Source organism: Plecotus auritus, assembly GCF_963455305.1.
Source record: "Plecotus auritus genome assembly, chromosome: 9".
NCBI lineage: Eukaryota > Metazoa > Chordata > Mammalia > Chiroptera > Vespertilionidae > Plecotus > Plecotus auritus.
In genome coordinates, this window is record NC_137783.1 from 102,463,708 (window position 1) to 102,485,920 (window position 22,213).

The 22,213-nt window shown below is 38.7% G+C and overlaps 1 protein-coding gene across 1 annotated transcript in view; it reads right to left on the minus strand.

Moving 5' to 3' along the window:
- Positions 1-3,467: 3,467 nt before the first annotated feature.
- The window catches only part of DDIAS (DNA damage induced apoptosis suppressor), a 36,036-nt gene continuing 17,290 nt past the window's right edge, over positions 3,468-22,213 (minus strand). Inside the window, exons 2-5 of the mRNA XM_080641960.1 lie at positions 18,912-19,040; positions 11,682-11,843; positions 10,404-10,521; positions 3,468-6,351 (exon numbers count right to left, since the gene is read on the minus strand). Coding sequence (XP_080498086.1) covers positions 3,730-6,351; positions 10,404-10,521; positions 11,682-11,843; positions 18,912-19,040 — 3,031 coding nt within the window. The 3' untranslated portion in view covers positions 3,468-3,729. The remainder of the gene's footprint in view (positions 6,352-10,403; positions 10,522-11,681; positions 11,844-18,911; positions 19,041-22,213) is intronic.

Sequence of the window (22,213 nt, forward strand, 5' to 3'; positions counted from 1 at the left end):
ACCAAAACAAAACAAAAAAAGGATTACCCACACTTTCCTGCACACTCTGGGTAAGACTTGCATTTTTGGTAATTATCAATGAAGCACAGTAACAACCTTTGAGAGAGAGTCTCTAGAAGCCAGTATTCACAGGCACAATGAATGCAGCATAATGAGTAATGATGTAACCAGCACTAAAAAATGGCATTAAGGAACTGTAGAGGCAAGATCTATATGGTTCAATACAAACAGGTCCTTGATAGTCATGGCATTGTAATAGCAGCATTATACTCTTATTGTAGTGGGAGATTATGAAATTAGCTAGAAATGGCACATTTAATAAAGAACACGAGACTATTTCCAAGGCTTGAGGGAGAAATGGTGCATGTATACTCTAAAAAATATTCACATGCATGGACCAGACAAGAAACATGCACTTTTTCTCTATCCATTATTCTTTATCTTCATTAACAAACCAGTTTACCTTACTTGGGCTCATAAATTTTATAATAGACTAGAGGCCTGACTTGCACGAAGATTCGTGCAAGAATAGGCCTTCCTTCCCCTGGCGGCCGGCACTGCCTTCGCTCCGGCCGGAGTTGCCTTCTGCCTCTTGCCTTGTTGCGTCAATTTGCATATTCCCTCCTTATTGGCTGTGGGCGCTGCCATCTTCGTCATGGAGGTATGGTCAATTTGCATATCCCATCTTTATTAGATAGGATTTTTAAAATAAAATTGTTCACATATAGACAAGGGTCCTACAAAAAACATTTGCCTTGTAGGCAGCCCTGAAAGCAGAGCAGAAACTAAAAAACCAGAAACCATGAAAATGATATTTTGAACATAGAGGAAGTGCAGACATAAAATAAGGAATGACAAATTCATTGGACTTGAGAGTTAGAAAACCACTGACACTATAGCCACTAAAGGTTGGAGAGAAAGAAAACATGGCAGCAGCTTGAATAGTGAATGGTGCTCAAGTTGACAGTAACTATTTTTAAAAGGAGACTGGCTATGAACAAGAGTATTAGCAGGGAGGTAGCATGGAGTATTAAAAAGAACAAGTGTAACTGACTGGATCATTGAAAAAATTTCTTGAGTACTAGTGAGAAGGAAAAGAAAATCATTCAACACTACTAGTAGGAAAGTGTGATACTCTTTCCCAGGGGTCCTCAAACTTTTTAAACAGGGGGCCAGTTCACTGTCCCTCAGACCGTTGCAGGGCCGGACTATAGTTTAAAAAAAAACTATGAACAAATTCCTATGCGCACTGTGGACCTGGGACGAGTTGGCTGCTAAGCAGGACAGGCAGCGGCACCCGGCAGGCCGGATAAATGTCCTCGGTGAGCTTCATGTGGCCCACAGGCCGTAGTTTGAGGATGCCTGCGTCTTTACTCTTAAAAAAAAAAAACAAAAAAAAAACACCCAGATGTACTTTTACAATGGTGAGATATGATGGGCAACATCTTTTTGCTTTTTACTTTTATTTATTTATGCATCTTTATTGTTGAAAGTATTACAAATGCACCCCTTTTCCCCCACCACCATTGACCCTCTTCACCCTGCACTCCCTGTGCCAGGCTACACTATTGTTTGTCCATGGGTTATGCATACATGCACATAAATTCTTTGATTAATCTCTCCCCCCTGCCCCACCCATTTTCCCTCTGAGATTTATCAATCTGTTCCATGCTTCCATGTCTCTGGTCAGTTTATTTTGTTCATTAGATTCCACATATAAGTGAGATCATGTGATACTTGTCTTTCTGACTGGCTTATTTCACTTAGCATAATACTTTCCAGGTCCCTTCATGCTGTCTCAAAGGGTAATAGATCCTTCTTTTTTATAGCTTCAAAGTATTCCATTGTATAAATGTACCACATCTTTTTTTATCCTCTCATCTACTGATGGGCACTTGGGCTGTTTCCAAATCTTAGCTATAGTAAATAGCACTGCTATGAACATATTGTTGCATAGATTCTTTCAGATTGGTGTTTCGGGATTCTTGGGTTATATTGATGGGCAACATTTTATTTATAGGAAATATTGGGAGACAGAGAGACAAGATATATATACTAAAATGAAGCAAATACATAAATCTAAAATGTATGACATTCTACAAAACAATGGTCTAATTTTCTCATAAAGTTCAAGTAATAGAGAATAAGAGTTCTAGAAAAATATAGGAGACATAACCATATATCATGGACAAACTTTAACAAAATCCTGGTTAAATAATATAAACTACAATTTTAAGACAATTTAGGGACAAGTAGAAAAATTTGAATATGAGCTGAATATTAGCTGCTGGAGAACTATTGCTGTTTTTCTTTGGTGTGATAACTATATTGTAGTTATGTAGTTAAAGTCTTTTTTAAGGAAATTTATGTTGACATACTTAGGGATGAAATGTCCTATCCACAGCTTAAATTCAAATGGCTCAGCAAAAACTATATAGATCTATACAGATATATTGAAAGCAAATACACACACATGCAAAAGGCAAAACATTAAACATAACTGGTTCTAAGTGGTATGTATAGATGCTCTATCATTATACTGCTCTATTCTTTCAACTCTTATGTGTTTATAAATTTTCAAAGTGCAGTTAGGGAGAGGAAGAGAAACAAGAGAGTGAGAAGGTAAAGATGGGTATAATTAACAGCTAAACACGAGAAAGATCAGCACTAAATAGAAGGTGTGCATCATTTTCTGAGATTAGAGGAAAGAAGCTGTGGTGAGTCCAGATATAGATGAGTAGGTATGGGTGTGGGAAGTGGGGGAAACAACAGGTGATCTCAATCTTCTCCATGAAAGAGGAAGCAGGAAGAGGAGCGGCAGGTTGGTGGCCTGAAGAGAATGAAGATTTGGAATAGTTGCTGTGGGGAATGGCACAGGGAGCTGAACAGAGAGTACCGGTTTCACAGCTAAAGGTTTAGCTGAGGGGCTGCTAGGGACTTGAGTGTCTAAACTGCTCCTGATTTTTGCTCCTATTAGCACTACAAGCTTATCTAAAATCATAGAACTTACCAGATACTGTTTGTTTACTAGATCATGAATTTCTTGAGGGAAGGAGCTCGGCTTTCACCTTTGTGTTCCCAGTACCTCGAATGAAGTAAGCATATAATGAATATTTATTAAATAGTCACAGTTTCACATTTAACTCTAACTACTCAGTTTTTATTGACTTTTCTTCTTATCCCCAGCCCAGATTCTGCTGGGTTAACTGCTTCTCTATCAGGATCTCAGAGCAACATGAATGTTTGTAATAGCCATTAAAAACCTCTTTCATTGCATTTGCTGCATTGTAGTGAAACTGTCTGTAATGTCTGTCTTACCTAGTGGAACAAAATCTTTTGAGATCAGTGATCTTTGTATGCTTGGTATTACAATCTTGACAGAGTAGTAGGCCTAATACACAACAGGCATTTTTTTGAGCTGAGCTGACCAATTAATGAGGATTTGTAACAAAGTAAGTTTTGCTTTGTTAAAGGCTTTATTTCTGAATGTACATGTGAGTTTAACAAATAATTTTAACAAGAAAACCCAACAATATTACTAACATACAATCAAAAATATAAAGTGCCAAGTTATCCAAATCAGAATATTCTGGATAAAACACAGAAAAACAATTGCTTTATAAACATTTTTAAAAGACAGCACCTCTTTTCTATTTGTGTTTCTTCAAGTGTTCAAAATGGGAAGAATGCTTCCCATTCCAGTGGAGGCAAATGTTTCCAGACAAACCTTTAAAGGTTCAGCCATTGGGTTGAGGTGACTTTCTGTGAAAACAGTTCAGGAGACCAAGCGTTTTTAGTTTCAGGCACTGAAGGTGGCCAATTTTCTGAAAATGAAAGGCAACATCTGACTTCTGAACCACAACCAAGTCCCAACACTGACTCTTTGGAAATCCAGCCTGAGTGTATACTGCTGTAAGGAATTTTCTGGTTTGCAACTACTGCTGTAAGCGTGTTCTTTAAATTTAACTCTTTCTTAATGAAACGTTTATTGAGTCTTTGTTTGACATGCTTCAATTTCTTTCTCGGTAATATATTCTCATCAGGAGAATTACAGGCAGCAAGGCATTTTCTTAGACCCAAGGTTTGGAATCCAAGCATATCGGGAAGAAATGCTTTTTTTGTGGTAGGAGGGACCCATTCATCAATGTCAGATTCAAGGCACTCAGCAATAGAACAGTTGTTGACAACCTCTGGTTGTGTAACACCAGGTATAACAGGGCTTTTGGATTTCTGGCTGGGTGTTTTTATATTTTTTTGAGACCTGGGAGTGGCTTGCTGTGCCTCATTTTCAGAGGAAATCCTTGTTTTTTTATAGTTAGTATCAAGATCCACATAAAAGGCAGGTAGTTTCTTGAAAGCTCCTTTCACCCCATGAATTCTTGTTTGGTGGAATCCTGCAACAGGAGTTGACTGTGAACATGGAACAAAGTCCTGGCTACCTTCAACATCACTTTCTGAATCTGATGGAAAATGTGGTGAAGCGCATGTTTTTGGATTCATGGAGGCAGGCATATTTGGCAAGGGTAATTTTTGTGAAGATTGGCTGAAGTTTTCAGAAAGTGATCTCAGTGAAAAATCAGATTCTATATGATGACTTTCTGCCAAAGACTTTCCCCACTGTAACAAAATATCCTGTGACTTTTTGGTGGTTTCTGTTGCCATGTCCATTTCTTTAGCACTATCATCAAAGAGATCAGCAGAAGCATTGTAGCTGCTTTCATGACCAGGAACATAGGTCTGTATTAAATTATTTTTGATATGTCCATAAGGCATTTCTTTCAATACATTTGTACTTCTACTTGGACTGCTGCAAAGAGCTTCTAAGGAATATGTAAGTTTCCTGCAAATTGTAAGACTGTCACCTTGGTCCTTTGGCCACCTCCTACATTGTTTATTTTCTAAGTTGCAAAGGTCAGAAACATCATTATACCTCCTGGAACACAAAGTCATCAATTTTTCACTCATTTCCAAAGGCGCTTTTTCTCCACTTCCATTAAAACACTTGATATTGAGACAAGAATGGTCACTCTCTGAAGTACTGTGTGTATGTGAAATTGTAGCCCTACATGGTGGAATTCTGGTAGACTTCCTAAGAGTAGATGTTGTTCCTAAACCTTTTGAAGCTGGAAATAGAGCTGACAGAGAAGTGTTTGATAGAAAACATTCAGAAATATCTCTTCCATTTCTACCTATGGAGACAGCCTCTGCTGTGTTATCTGGTTGTGACTCCTGAACACTAGCAGCTGGATTTGCTTCACAGTTGGAAAGGAAGTTACCTTTGCCACAGTTTGCTTTGACTGCTGCTTGAGATGATCTTAACGCTATAGGTGGTGTATGCAAGGCTCCAGCAGTTCCCTGGGGAGTCACAGATAAACTGCTGTTGTCTGCATGCAATTCATCCATGCCATTATCTAGATGATGCTTCCTACTGCTGGCATCCGCTGGGGTTATAGCAATCTCACTTTCGATAACTGCCAGAAACTTGTTTAAGCTTTCAGAGAGTGGCAGATCATCCCAAATCTTGGGGTCATAATCCTGGGAACCACCAGCTATCTCTTCAAGTCCGAGGGATATAGGTGGACAACACACAGATCTTTCCTGAAGGCTGGAGGGAGTATTGATATCATGACATGTTAGCTCATGCTGGGAATTTCTCTTAATTTCTACTGCACTGTGGAAAGATTTTGTATTACTTGGCTCATGGGACTCTTGCATTTTCAAGGAGAATAAATTAGAACCAATAACTCCAATTTCATGACGACTGCTGTGTACTGCACTTGGCTGATTAGCTTGTAAGCCACGTTCATCACCTAACTTTTGTGCTGTGCTCTTTTTATCCATATATGAAACAAGGCTCCATGAACACTGACTGGCATCATGGCAATCACCTGAACCAGTGGTCTCTGCCAAGGAAATGCACTTTCTGTTCTGGTGAGGAGTATCAAAGGCTTTGCTTTGTTCTGAAGCTGAAAAATTATCCTCATCTGTTAGTTGTGAAACAATGGAAGTGAGTTGAAGTGATGGCTGCCAGGACATTAAAAAGTTATCTCTGCCATGGGATTCAACAAAACAAGAGCTGCTGTCAAGGCCACATATGCTGCTGAGATCACTACTTGACTGTTCTAAAGCAAGCAGGTGGCTATTAGGTGCCTGGGAGCCACCATGGAGTTTCCTGAAATTGGAAACCTGCAAAAGCTGCCGGAAATAGTCAATGACAGTGAAGCCTGCAACACCCGGGTCTGGTAGGACAATCTGGCAAGCTAGTAGCTCTTTAATTTCTCTCCTGTGGCCAGGGCACTGTTCTAAGAAGTTGCTGGAATCTGAACCTTGCCCATGTTGGTTTTCAAAATTCTGTAAAAGAAGTTAATACATTTAAATGAGAATAAAATTTTCTTCCTTTGACTAGAATGTGAAACAGATTTAAAATAATTTCAATTCATCTAGTGTTATAGACACAGTAGTATAAGTAAGAGAAGTAAACCTTGGAGTAAAGAGACTTGTATTCAAATCCTAGCTCTGGAGAAACCAAGATGATGGCATAGGTAAACACCTAAACTGCCTCACACAACAATTTCAAAACTACAACTAAAAGACAAAACGGACATCATCCAGAACCACAGGAAGGCTGGCTGAGTGGAAATTCAACTAGAAGGAAAGAGAAAAGCACACTGAGACTCAGAGGATCTGTGGAAGGCAGAAGTAACGAGGCGCGCGCACGGAGAGGGCGGGCAACTGAGTAAGCAGCTGGCTTTCTCAATCGGGAGGGAAACAAAAGCTCCCGACTGCACTGAACTCCACTTCCGGGTGAGACTCTGGGGACCCAGACTCATACAGGGAGAAAGTGGACTGTCTGGCAGCAGGCGAAACTCGAGGGCAACTTTCTCTCAGAGGTGCTTGCAGCGATTTCCGTGGGACACTGAGAACCAGGGGCCTCTTAGGGCAGGGCTGATGGGAAGCCATCGCTGTTTGCCCCGCCCTGTGATCCCACCCCACGAAACCATAGCTGTTTGCTCTGCCATGAGACTCTGCCCTATGCAAGCTGAGTGCAGAGGCTTTTGCATATGAATGGCATGGTCCTTTGAATTTTAAACTTACCTACAGCTGAGTCAGTGAGACCAAGAACATCCAAAAGAAGGCCCAAGGCGCCGCAGCAGCTTGCATTGCTTCACAGCTGGGCCTCCTCTGGGCACCTCCAAAACCCAAACAAAGAAAAGGAATCTGCAGATCTCTCTGTAGCTCCTGCTGGGTGGCCTCAGGCAGAGGCTAAATTAGCACCTCCTTGGAGATCCAAGAGCCAGTGTACCCAGGGATCAGAGTGGGACCATCCAGATTACAACTCCTCAGACCCATAAGGGACACACTCAGGGGGCAGACTCAGTGAGCACCAAAGCCCCACTGAAGCAAGTCTTGTCTCATAAGGGTGTCTCCAGCACAGAAGTTCTCCCATAGTAGACACAGCTGATCCTCACAGCCAATTAGCCTGGAGGTCAATTCCCCCCAGTGATACCAACAACAATCAAGGCTTAACTACAACTAGACTGTGCACACAGCCCACAAAGGGGTGCACCAAGAGTGTCCACCTCAGGTAACTGGGGAGGCTGAGCCACTGGCCCTATAGGACACCTAGCACACAAAGCCACTCTATCAACTCAGGGAAGCAGTCAAAATGCGGAGACAAAGAAACAGATCACAAATGAAAGAAATGGAGAACAGCAAATGACTGGATATAGAGTTCAAAACCACGGTTATAAGGTTTTTCAAGAATTTTCTAGAAAAGGCCGATAAATTTAGCGAGACCCTCGAGGATATAAAAAAGGACCAACTAGAAATACAAAAATACTGAAATAAAAAATATTATACAGAGACCTAACAGCAGACTAGAGGACTGCAAGAATCAAGTCAAGGATTTGAAATACAAAGAAGCAAAAAACATCCAACCAGAAAAGCAAAAAGAAAAAAGAATCCAAAAATATGAAGACAGTGTAAGGAGCCTCTGGGACAACTTCAAGTGTACCAACATCCAAATGATGGGGGTTCCAGAAGAAGAGAGAGAGCAAGATACTAAAAACCTATTTGAAGAAATAATGACCGAAAACTTCCCCCACCTGATGAAAGAAATAGACTTACAAGTTCAGGAAGCACAGAGAACCCCAAACAAAAGGAATCCAAAGAGGACCACACCAAGACACATCATAATTAAAATGCCAAGGGCAAAAGACAAAGAGAGAATATTAAAAGCAGCAAGAGAAAAAGTTACCTACAAGGGGGCACCCATATGACTGTCAGCTGATTTCTCAACAGAAACTACGCAGGCCAGACAGGAGTGGTAAGAAATATTCAAAGAGATGAATAGCAAGAACCTACAACCAAGAATACTCTACCCAGCAAAGCTATCATTCAGAATTGAAGGGCAGATAAAGAGCTTCACAGATAAGGAAAAGCTAAAGGAGTTCATCACCGCCAAACCAGTATTATATGAAATGCTGAAAGGTATCTTTTAAGAAGAGGAAGAAGAAGAAAAAGGTAAAGATAAAAATTATGAACAACAAATACATATCTATCAACAAGTGAATCCAAAAATCTAGTGAATAAAAAATCTGATGAACAGAATAAACTGGTGAATATAATAGAATCAGGGGCATAGAAAGGGAGTGGACTGACAATTCTCAGGGGGAAAGGGGTGTGGGAGGTGCGGGAAGAGACTGGACAAAAAGTGTACACCTATGGATGAGGACAGTGGTGGGGAGGTAAGGGCAGAAGGTGGGGTGGGAACCGGGTGGAGGGGAGATATGGGGGGAAAAAAGAGGAACAATTGTAATAATCTGAACAATAAAGATTTATTAAATTAAAAAAAAATGGGTTGGAGACAAATTTTCTGATTTAGACTTAACATTTTAAGTTAATAGGAAGAAAATTTAACAAAACTTTATGTGATAAAACTACACTCATTATTTATATATCCACAAATTATGCATCTTCTATTTACATTCCTTTAGCCCTAGCATCACTAATTGAATAAATAGAATTAGGTATGCTAATCATATCTAGAATTAGTTCAGACATACAAATATCTTTAAGAATTAATTATTCTACCTTGCTCACAAAGTAATACATCATCATCGTGTAGGCCTCAGCTCTGCCACCTACTAGCTCTATGAGTTTGGGTAAGTTATTTATTTTTTCTAAGCTTCAGTTTTCTCATCTGTAAAATGGGCAATTCTCAGGGGGAAAGGGGTGTGGGAGGTGCGGGAAGAGACTGGACAAAAAGTGTACACCTATGGATGAGGACAGTGGTGGGGAGGTAAGGGCAGAAGGTGGGGTGGGAACCAGGTGAAGGGGAGCTATGGGGGAAAAAAGAGGAACAATTGTAATAATCTGAACAATAAAGATTTATTTAAAAAAAATCCTAGTTCTAACATTTACTTGTGCTGTGACTTTGGACAACTTATTTAACCTTTTTGAGCCTTAATTTTCTCATTTATAAACTAGAGATTAAAAAAATGCAAGTTTACTGTATTTGCAATAACATGGAAAACTGCACTGCTTAGCAAATAGTAGTTGCTCAATAAATGATAGCTATTATATCTGTCATTAACTTCCATAAACTTTGAGTGCTTAAGGGAATGTTCTCACCTATTAAAAAAAAAAGATAGCCAAAACAGGTTTGGCTCAGTGGATAGAGCGTCAGCCTGCGGACTGAGGGGTCCCAGGTTCGATTCCGGTCAAGGGCATGAAACTTGGTTGCGGGCACATCCCCAGTGGGAGGTGTGCAGGAGGCAGCTGATCGATGTTTCTCTCTCATCGATGTTTCTGACTATCTATCCCTCTTCCTTCCTCTCTGTAAAAAATCAATAAAATATATTAAAAAAAAAGATAAAGAACTGTCTAAGGTTTTAACAAAGAAAAGCTCTGTAGCTCCTGGCTTCACCTTCCCTTTGGTCTTTCTCACTGTGCAGTTAGGGAGTGCTCTGTTCTTAGTTTTAAAACCCTAATTCCAATGTGGATAAAATTTACATTTGTTCCCTTTAGCACAGATGAAACAGGAAATGATTACTCCTTCAGAATTAGTACATTATTTTCAACTTCTATTGTCACTTTTATAATTATTTAAAACCATCCTTTCTGACCTATTATTAGTTATCAATATGCAGATAAACAAATATCTAACACTTCTGAATTCATATAAAGTTAGATTTTTAGAGCTCTGAAACATTTAAACTAGACTTTTCTGACTTTTGAAAGAGGAAGTTGTCACACATGGTGTTTAACCTATAGCCTATTTTTGCACAGTCTAAAGTGCTTCTATAGGATCTCACATTTATGACTTTGAAAAACTATTTAGAGAATTAAAATAATTTCATTACAATGGAAATGTTAACAGAACAGAAGAAAGTCTCAATTACCGTCACTCCAAAAATAAAGCTCTGTCCAACAAAGCAAGTTTCAACTGCTTTAGTTAATAGGTTCTGAGTTGCATCCCTATCCAGTGCTCCTGGAATTTCACTGGAATCCTGAATGTATCTTGATTGGAAGAAAAAAAAACGTGTGAAGAGATAAACTTTGAAATTTTAACTTGCCATAAAGTCAGAAATATGAACAATTAGTTTGAAAATGCAGCATGAACCTTTTGAGTTATATATTTAAAAAAGTGACTTTAGCCCTAGCTGGTTTGGCTCAGTGGATAGTACGTAGGCCTGCGGACTGTAGGGTCCCAGGTTTGATTCCGGTCAAGGGCACATGCCTGGGTTGTGGGCTTGATCTCTAGTAAGGGGGCGGGAAGGGGGAGGGGCGGTGCAGGAGGCAGCAGATCAATGATTCTCTCTCATCATTGATATTTCTATCTCTCTCTTCCTTCCTCTCTGAAATAAAAAAAAGAAGTGACATTAAAAGCTAGGCATTTTGTTCCCTCTAGTTTCCCATAGCTAGAAAGACAAAAACTATTGATCAAATGTGAATAAAATAGATGCCTGCCTAGGAATCAGGCCCAGCAATTATTCTAGAAGTAGCAGTGGAAGTAGTGATGGAATCTCTAGTCCTCATCAAAGCAGAGGGGAGTCTTTCCTCGCCCCTGGCGATCCTGTGGTCCCTCTGCTGTCCCTTTCTTCAACTGAGTCTGCTCTCAACAATAAGGAGACAGAGAGACATTTCTTCTGTTAGGGATTAGGGAAGGTGGGTAGAAGACTGCTTAAATATATCCTTGCATTTTTAGGACAACATCATAAAAGGTCAAACTATGCAGGTGAAGTTGTAATGAGAGAAATAACATTTCAACATCTGATATGCAAATATTCCCACAAAAGTCTTCTTCTGCCTCAAGGGATGTTGGCCACTTGAATGTAAATATCAACTTGGATAATCTCTCAGTTTGAAACAATTTTACTTTCTTATTCTATGTTCTCTAATTTGGATTAGAGTTTTGTAATTTAGTATTCTAATCACAGCTTAGTTGGCTTGGATAAAAGGAGCTTGGTTTAACATTATCACAATATATATTCAGGAAATAAACATCTATTTCTTGATGATCTTTTAAAGAAACTGATGATCTGAGGTTGAGCAGTCAATGAATGAGATCTTTTTTTTTTTTTTTACTAAATGTTTATTACCTTAAAAACACATATTTTAAAATTCTATTAATATACTAAAGGCATAGCTAGGAAAAAGAATACTTTAAATAATCTTACCTATGCAAATCAGTGGCTGTAAGACCAAAAAATGCATCTAAGCAGCTTCCAAAAACAGTAATGCCAAGTAATTTGTTTGATTCTGCAACTTTTATGGAAAGTCTGTATCTGTAACTGGCATTTTCAGCTTCACCAGTAGAACCACATTTTGGACAATTATACCTGGAAAAGTGGAAGAAAAAAGTATAGAAATGTTCACTAATTATTTTTTTCATATGATGAAAAACAAATCTGAAAAAGTAAAAATCAGAAATAATGTTTTGTGTACAAATGTTCCTGTACAACTTACATTCATCTTAAACTATTTCAGATTAATTTCTTTTGAATTTCTTTATTCATAACAGCTGCTTTCACTGATTTAAATTAAGTGGCAGTGAACTGACAGAAAAGTGAAGGGAGTGTGTGTGTGTGTGTGTGTGTGTTTGGAGGGTTTAGGAGGCAGCATGGTGGAAAGAGATGTTCTTATTAGGTAGCTAAATCATCATGAACAAAGTGAGACACATTATAATCTGGGGTTGGGGGTATGTGCAAACTAAATATAATGAAGTAAACACCACACCAACAGAAGACCTGAAAATTAATGTCTATCTTCTATTAAAAAATAATTAATAATCTTGAAACAATTAATAAAAATGTATATATAGAGAACCCAGTTATATTTTTCTCACCATTATAAAAATAACTTTACTTTCTTTAATTCATTGGAATATGATAAGAATTTATCAGATTACAAAATATCTTATTTCACTTGTTTCTAAGGCAATGTATAATTATGGCCAATGTCTTTCTGGTGAAAAAACCTATTAAGTGTAACTTTACTGTCATGTACTAAATGTCTAGTCTTGGGATATTTACTAAATCCCTTAAACCTTGATTGCCTCATCAGTAAAATTCAGGGTTGAAGAAGTATAAAAGGAGACAAAGAAAAAGAAAAGAAAAGAAAGTAAAGAAAACATCTATTGCCAATTTTGCCAATTAATAAGTTAGTTTGATTCTTTCTAATAATTATATTAAATATTGTAATGATATTGTCACTTCTGTTTCCCTCCTTTTTAGTTGTTTGCAATAATGTCTTATAACTTACATTCTTAATTTAGCACACTGACCAATGAAAACATCTTTTGGTAATAGTTAATCTTAGGACTTTTTGTTCTTTGTGTTGCTTAGCAATTATCAACCTTTTTCATTTCATGGCACACATAAACTAATTACTAAAATTCTGCAGCACACCAAAAATATATATACTTTGCCAATCTGACAAAAAATAGGTATAATTTTGATTCATCCACACAAGATGGCTATTGTGTTGGCTGTTGCCATTTTTTTTTTTTTATTTGACAATCTAAGGAAAAAGAGGTGAGTGCCCTGACTAAATAGTCAGGCATTACATGTTTTAAAAATTCTTGTGGCACACCAGTTGAAAATCACTGATCTAGCTTAAAAAAGCAAATAGAAAATGCTAATAGAAAATAAAGATAACTGTAAACATTTGATTTCTGCCACATAGCCACTAGGGGGAGCCTAAACTCCACAGGACCAAAGTGACTATTTTGAACAAAGGTTAATCTTTCATATAAGAAGTTATTGATTCATCATTAGATTTGTGCTAATTATTATTATTATTTTTTTTGCTACACTGAGGATGGATCTGTGCCAATCCATTCGTGTAATCTTACCCAAATCTGCTGGAGTTGTGTTGTAGTTTAGCTATAAATATACCTTCTTTAAAAACTATATAATAACTAGAGGCCTGGTGCATGAAATTCGTGCACGGGGGTGTGTCCCTCAGCCCAGCCTGCACCCTCTCCAATCTGGGACCCCGACAGGGATGTCCAACTGCCCGTTTAGGCCTGATCCCGGGCAGTCGGACATCCCTCTCACAATCTAGGACTGCTGGCTCCCAAATGTTCGCCTGCCTGCCTTCCTGATTGCCCCTAACCGCTTCTGCCTGCCAGCCTGATCAACCCCTAACCACTCCCCTGCCAGCCTGATTGATGCTTAACTGCTCCCCTGCCAACCTGTTTGTCCCTAACTGCCCTCCCCTGCAGGTCTGGTCCCACCCAACTGCTCTCCCCTGCAGGCCTGGTTGCCCCCAACTTCCCTCCTCTGCCGGCCTGGTCATCCCTGCTGCCCTCCCCTGCGGGCTTGATCACCCCCAACTGCCCTCCCTTGCAGGCCTGGTCCCTCCCAACTGCCCTCCCCTGCTGGCCAGATTGTGGCAGCCATCTTGTGTCCACATGGGGGCAGCCATCTTGTGTGTTGGAGTGATGGTCAATTTGCATATTACTCTTTTATTAGAATGGATAATGCATTCAAGTCTAATCTAATATTTTTAGCAAATCTTCGAATAGTTAATAGGCATCAGCATTTTGCAGTTCATAAATGTTTGCAACATACATTATTTCATTCTGATATGTAAATAAGGCCATTTATTCCCATTTATGTAAGGGACAATTGGAGTGAATTTCTGCCCAAGGTGACAAAGTTAGTGAATTTTATGACCCAGATCCAAGGCTTTGGATTTCTATCCTGCAGATTTTTCTTGCATGATGCCTTACTATAAGAACAATATGGTTAGTAATGAACTATCTTGCAAATAGAGTATTAATGATAGCCTAACAAAAACTAGGTTTACTCATATTTGGCAATGGTACATCTGATAAATGGTTAATATCCAAAATATATAAGGAACTCACACAGCTTAACAAAAGGAAGACAAACAATCCAATGAAAAAATGGGCAAAGGACCTAAATAGACACTTCTCCAAAGAGAACATACAGATGGCCAAGAGACATATGAAAAATGCTCAAAATCACTGATCATCCAAGAGATGCAAATCAAAACCACAGTGAGGTACCATCTCACACCTGTCAGAATGGCTACTATCAACAAATCAATAAATGATAAGTGCTGGTGAGGATGTGGAGAAAAGGGAACCCTCATGCACTGCTGGTGGGAATGCAGACTGGGTGCAACCATTATGGAAAACAGTAGGGACTTTCCTCAAAAAATTAAATATGGAACTGCCATTTGACCCAGTGATCCCACTTCTAGTAATATATCATAAGAAACCCGAAGCACCAATCAGAAAGAATGTATGCACACCTATGTTCATAGCAGCACAATTTACAATAGCTAAGATCTGGAAACAGCCCAAGTGCCCATCAGTAGATGAGTGGATAAAAAAGCTGTGGTACATTTATACTATGGAATACTATGCAGCAGCAAAAAAGAAGAATCTCTTACCCTTTGGGACAGCATGAAGGGACTTGGAGAGTATCATGCTAAGTGCAATACGTCAATCAGAGAAAGACAAGTATTACATGATCATACTTAGGAATGTAAGTAACAAAATAAAGTGATGAATGGTGTGGATCCAGAGACATGGAAGCATGGAACAGAGTGAGGAATCTCAGAGGGAAGGCGTGGGAGGGTGGGTGGGTGGGAGGGAGATAATCAACCAAAGACCTTGAATGCATATATATATATATATATATATATATATATATATATATATATAAAATCACCCATGGACACAGACAACAGGCCATGGACATAGACAATAGGCCTGTGGTGGTGGGGGGCAGGGGTGTTTTGGAGGGGGGTCAATGGGGGAGAAAGGGGAACATATATAATACTTTCAACAATAAAGAATTATTAAAAACAAAACAAAAAACTAAGTTCACTAATATGAATGCATATAAACACTAAATTATATATAGCTTTATACAGGGTGCCCCCCAAAAATGTACACACAAAAAAATATAATTAAAAAGCCAGTGTTTACATTTCATTTCATTTTCAAAATGTAACAGAATCTACAGACACTCTGTATACATTTTTTTTGGGATGCCCTGTATATGTATAATGTAGACATTTATGTACAGTAGGTCCTCGGGTTACGTCGGAGATCCGTTCCTACGGCACGATGTAACGCAATTTTCCCGGTAAGTCAGAACCTACCTACATAAGCATCTACATCACTCACATGGAGCACATACACAGCAGTAATAAAGTGAAACAGTAAAAAAAATTTAAAAGAAAGATAACAATTCCTGACCTTTACTTGTGGTAAATAAATAATAAAAAACATAAAGCACATATGTACGTACGTCGAAATGACGGAACTTTTTTTTATATATAAATAAATGGGAGATGGCGACGTAACCAAGAAACAACCTATGTCGAGTCTGACATAACCCAAGGACTGTCTGTATATGGTTTCCTTTAGTCCTTTGGGAATAAGGCTGGATTGAAACAAATAAATGTTCATGTGGAGAATTACACATCAGAGCTTGAACTTTAATATGTATACAAATCACTTGGAATCTAAGTTTGAGTCAAGACCCAAAATCCTGCATTTTTAACAAGCTGCCAGATGATACCAATGCAGCTGTTCCCCTGACAAGACTTTGGGAAGCAAGGGTAGAGGCAACACATTCACATTATAATTCCCAGATTTAATTTATAGAAACACCCCTATTTCCAAAATGTAATTTGTTATGGAATAGCAGTTTTCAAACTTTATATGCTTAAAAATTATTAAGAAAACCAAAGGGCTTTTGTTTATATGAGTAATAGCTACTTATATTTTAACTGATTATAAGAAATTAAATAAAAGAAATTAAAATGAATAAACCTAAAAAGTATTTATTAATTAAAAATAACAGATCCATTGCATGGTTACATAAAGAACATAGTTTAATAAAAATAACTATGTGTTCCCCCCAAAATAATTAGTGAGAAGATGGCATTGTTTTACATTTTGCATATCTCTTTAAATGTTTGATTTAATACAAGCAGTTGAATTCTCACATGTCCTTTTCTGCTCAATCTGTTGTGATATCATCATATGTCATGTAGTCTCTCAAAAACTGAAAACTCTGTTACCCACTCTTAAGAGAGTGAGAGTGAAAAGGGAAATAATGCCTTAGAATTATGAAAATAGTTTTGATCTCAAAAAGCCTCTGAAAAGATCCATTTAAAATAACACTTGAAATCTGCTACTTTTTTGGATACCAGTTAAAACAGCAAGTTTTATTTGTTTACTTTTCTAGTGTACTTACATAAATCCCTGAAGTAGAAGTTGTGGTGAGATTAGTAATCTTTAGTGTTGCCTTGGTCGTGAAACTGAAAATCTGATCAAAAGCAATGGACCCTTCCCAGAAAAATGCACACATAACCAGAACACACGATACTTTATATATTTTGGGGACAGGAAGATTCATATACATCTATAGCCTACCCACAGACCCCAGGTTAAGAATACCTAGACTAGATGGTTACATAATGTCCCTTCCAAATTTATAGTCCCATATTAAATTGAATGTATACAATGTAATAAAAAAATATTTTAAAAAAATGTATACTTAATGGAAGCAACCCAAGTGCCCATCAACAGACAAGTAGACAAAAAGCTATGGTGCATATATACAGGGAGGGCAAAAGTAGGATTACAGTTTTAATACAAATAAATAATACAATATTTAATAAATAATAATAAAAGAATAAATCATGTTTTGCATACTCACAACTATAAAACTACTTTTGCCTACACATATTATGTAATACTACTCAGCCATAAAAAAGAATGAAACCTTACCATTCGTGACAGCATGGATGGACCTAGAGGCTATTATGCTAAGTGAAATAAGTCAGTCAGAGAAAGACAAATTCCATAGGATTTCACTTACATGTAGAATCTAAGAACAATATAAATGAGCAAAGAAAACAGAAACAGACTTATAGATACAAAAAACAGACCAATGGTAGCCAGAGGGAAGTGGGGTTGGGGTAAAAAAGGTGAAAAGATTAAGGAGTACAAATTGGCAGTTACAAAATAGTCACAGGGATGTAAAGTACAGCAAATAGTCAATAATATTGTAATAACTCTGTATGGTGCCAGATGGGTACTAGAAATATCAGGGGAAACACTTTGTAAGGTACATGATTATCTAACCACTACGCTGTACACCTGAAACTCTAAAACTAATACAAAATAATACTGAATGTGAACTGTAATTGAAAAAAAAGGACTTTAAAGCTTTACATACCACTTCCTCCCAATAGGAGAAAACTATGATCAATGTGTGTAAAATTCAATTCAACTTGTTTAAATAAATGATACAAACCTTTTGGGTGGCTGAGCAGTGGGGTGGGAAGGGATAGGAGGGAGGATAGATAGTGTCTGAGCTACAATTCACATTTTAAGACAGGAAAAGGAAGTTCTTAGTATCAGAGAGATTTCAAGACTAAAGAAACTATGGGTCCCATTAAGTAACTTAGAAGGACAACTCACAACTGTTTGGGTTAGGTGATCAGCTTATGTGGATAAATAAGTACCCCCCCCTTACTCATAATTTTTGGGAGAGCATGTACACACACACACAAATAAAGTTAATGTGGTCCTTCATATGAAAAGAGTATCATATTGATAATCATAAGAATATGAATATGATAATCTTATATGAACGATCAAAAACTTTTCATACATATATTTTTTATATCTGTACATCTATGTGTCTGCATCTTTATATACATCATGGAACCTTTTCAAATGAAATCTTGGAACCCTAACAGAAGGATGAGAATGAAAGTCTTGCTGAAACGAAAGTGGGGGCCAGAGGCCATCCTACTTGTTAGCACTATCTATTATTCCTTCTCTAATCCCCATCTCCCTCTAGAACAGGGGTGGGCAAACTTTTTGACTCCAGGGCCACAATGGGTTCTTAAACTGGACCGGAGGGCCGGAACAAAAGCATGGATGGACTGTTTGTGTGAACTAATATAAATTCAAAGTAAAGGAGCGGAGGGGAGAGCAAGAGAACCGGATAGAACAGCCGGATCCGGCCGCGGGCCGTAGTTTGCCCAAGGCTGCTCTAGAAGCATGAACCCTTAAGGCTCTGCAGAATGTAATTTAAAAACCACCACTGCTCTAAATCTTGGAGGTTAAAACAAAGAAGTAAGTTAACCTTATTAAATACAAAGTACCTATTATAGATTTTATCACTAAGGATTTGGAATTCAAAGAAAATCTTTAGGTGGAAATCTTTTCGCTCTTCGGTGTCTCTAAAATCCCTTCCAAAGGCTAGAGTATGGAATTCCTCTGTCAAAACCTTGCTATGCTGTGCTGTAGCAGTGGGGAAATGAAAGTGGGGAATTTCTGTTTCCTGCACCGGCTTGCAACTGACTTGTATTTTTTCTCTTGTGTTTACAGGCTTCACATTTACCTTTTGGAGACTAATATTATCCGAGAGAAGCACTTTTGACATGAAGGATATATAAAACTTGAATTTTGGAGAGCAAGAACCGAGGCAAGAAGAAACTTTCTTTTTCTATTCATGTATTCACGCGGTGGCCTGCAAAACAAAATAGTCACTGGGATGAGTGGCAAATCTTTAATTGTAGGTGCATAATTCATTTCTGAAGAAAACCTCTTAACCTCCACTGCAAAGCCAAGAGATTTCTTTTCTAGTAAATGTCAGTGTATTGAAAAACTAATTTCCTTTTCATGCTTATTTAAAAGTATTAATAGAAAGACAATAAAATTTAAAACAGAATGGTTCAAACAAACATTCTGTTTCTGAATAAATAATCCATTCTCAATAATTCAGGAAAAGTCATTTAGCTTCTTTCACATCTTTATAAGAAAAGCTACACAGAACTTTATTGGATCTCAGTGTGTACATTTTGACACAGCTTAAAGAGAAAATAAGACAATTCATATTTTGCAAACAGAGAAAGCAAAATGTTATACGGTGAAAAGAGAGTTCAAAGTACTTTAAGATCCTTGTATAAAACGTATCCGAGAAATCCTATATCATAAAAGCCTAATATGCCAAGTGTCTGACCATTTGTTTGACATTCGACCAGTCACTATGACAAACAGTGACCATTAGGGGGCAGACGCTCTGGCTGGTAGGTTAGCTTGCTGCTGGGGTCTGGCTGATCGGGACTGGGCGAGATGGGCTGGACACGCCCTGGAGCCCTCCCATGGTCCCTCCCTGGCCCGATCGTGCACAGGGCCTCTATTAAAAAAATAAAATAGCGAAAACCCCAAGATGGTGGCATAGGTAAACACCTAAACTGCTGCCTCGCACAACAATTTCAAAACTACAACTAAAAGACAAAATGGACATCACCCAGAACCACAGGAAGGCTGGCTGAGTGGAAATTCTACAACTAGAAGGAAAGAGAAAAGCACACTGAGACGCAGAGGAGCTGCAGGGGGCAGATGTACTGAGACAGGCATGCAGAGAGGACTGGCAACTGAGTGCGCGGCTGGCTTTCTCAAGCAAGAGGGAGACAAAAGCTCCTGACAGTGCTGAACTCCAGTTCTGGGCGAGAATCTGGGGATCCAGACTCATATGGGGTGAAACTGGACTGTCAGGAAAGAGAAAAGCACACTGAGACTCAGGGGAGCTGCGAAAGGCAGAGGTCCGGAGGCACGTGTGCAGAGGTGGCGGGCAACTGAGTACGCGGCTGGCTTTCTCAAGCAGGAGGGAGACAAAAGCTCCTGACTGCACTGAACTCCAGTTCCGGGAGAGATTCTGGGGACCCAGACTCATTTGGGGAGAAACTGGGCTGTCTGGCAGTGGGTGAAACTCAAGGGCGGCTTTCTCTCAGAGGTGCTTGCAGTGATTACCACGGGACACTGAGTCACAGGGGCCTATTAGGGCAGGGCTGATGGGAAACCAATGTTGTCTGTTCCGCCCTGAGACTCCGCCCCATCCAAGCTGAGCACAGAGGCTTTTATAAGTCTTGTCTCATACGGGTGTCTCCAGCACAGAAGTTCTCCCATAGTAGACACAGCTGATCCTCACAGCCAATTGGCCTGGAGGTCAATTCCCCCCAGTGATACCAACAACAATCAAGGCTTAACTATAACTAGACTGTGCACACAGCCCACAAAGGGGTTCACCAAGAGTGTCCACCTCAGGTAACTGGGGAGGCTGAGCCACTGGGCCCTATAGGACACCTAGCACACAAAGCCACTCTATCAACTCAGGAAAGCAATCAAAATGCAGAGACAAAGAAACAGATCACAAATGAAAGAAATGGAGAACAGCAAATGACTGGATATAGAGTTCAAAACCACAGTTATAAGGTTTTTCAAGAATTTTCTAGAAAAGGCTGATAAATTTAGCGAGACCCTTGAGGATATGAAAAAGGACCAACTAGAAATTAAGCATACACTGACTGAAATAAAAAAATATTATACAGAGACCTAACAGCAGACTAGAGGATTGCAAGAATCAAGTCAAAGATTTGAAATACAAAGAAGCAAAAAACACTCAACCGGAAAAGCAAAAAGAAAAAAGAATCCAAAAATATGAAGATAGTGTAAGGAGCCTCTGGGACAACTTCAAGCGTACCAACATCTGAATTATAGGGGTGCCAGAAGAAGAGAGAGAGAAAGATACTGAAAACCTATTTGAAGAAATAATGACCAAAAACTTCCCTCACCTGGTGAAAGAAATAGACTTACAAGTCCAGGAAGCGCAGAGAACCCCAAACAAGAGGAATCCAAAGAGGACCACACCAAGACACATCATAATTAAAATGCCAAGAGCAAAAGACAAAGAATATTAAAAGCAGCAAGAGAAAAAGTTAGTTACTTACAAGGGAGCACCCATACGATTGTCAGCTGATTTCTCAACAGAAACTATGCAGGCCAGACGGGAGTGGCAAGAAATATTCAAAGAGATGAATAGCAAGAACCTACAACCAAGAATACTCTACCCAGCAAAGCTATCATTCAGAATTGAAGGGCAGATAAAGAGCTTCACAGATAAGGAAAAGCTAAAGGAGTTCATCACCATCAAACCAGTATTATATGAAATGCTGAAAGGTATCCTTTAAGAAGAGGAAGAAGAAGAAAAAGGTAAAGATAAAAATTATGAACAACAAATACATATCTATCAACAAGTGAATCTAAAAATCAAGTGAATAAAAAAATCTGATGAACAGAATAAACTGGTGAATATAATAGAATCAGGGGCATAGAAAGGGAGTGGACTGACAATTCTCAGGGGGAAAGGAGTGTGGGGGATGCGGGAAGAGACTGGACAAAAATCGTACACCTATGAATGAGGACAGTGGGGGAGGGTAAGTGCAGAGGGTGGGGTGGGAACCGGGTGCAGGGGTGCTATGGGGGAAAAAAGAGGAACAATTGTAATAATCTGAACAATAAAGATTTATTAAATTAAATAATAAATTAAAAAAATAAAATAATAAAATAAATAGTGCCCTAGCCAGTGTGGCTCAGTGGATAGAGCATCGGCCTGTGGACTGAAGGGTCCCAAGTTTGATTCCAGTCAAGGTCATGTACCTTGGTTGGGGGCACATTCCCAGTAGGGAGTATGCAGGAGGCAGCTGATCGATGTTTCTCTCTCATTGATGTTCCTAACTCTCCATCCCTCTCCCTTCCTCTCTGTAAAAAAATCAATACAATATATTAAAAAAAAAATAGCAACATTTTACACTCTTAAAAATTTCAAATGTTAATTTGTTTACCAACATTTAAAACTGA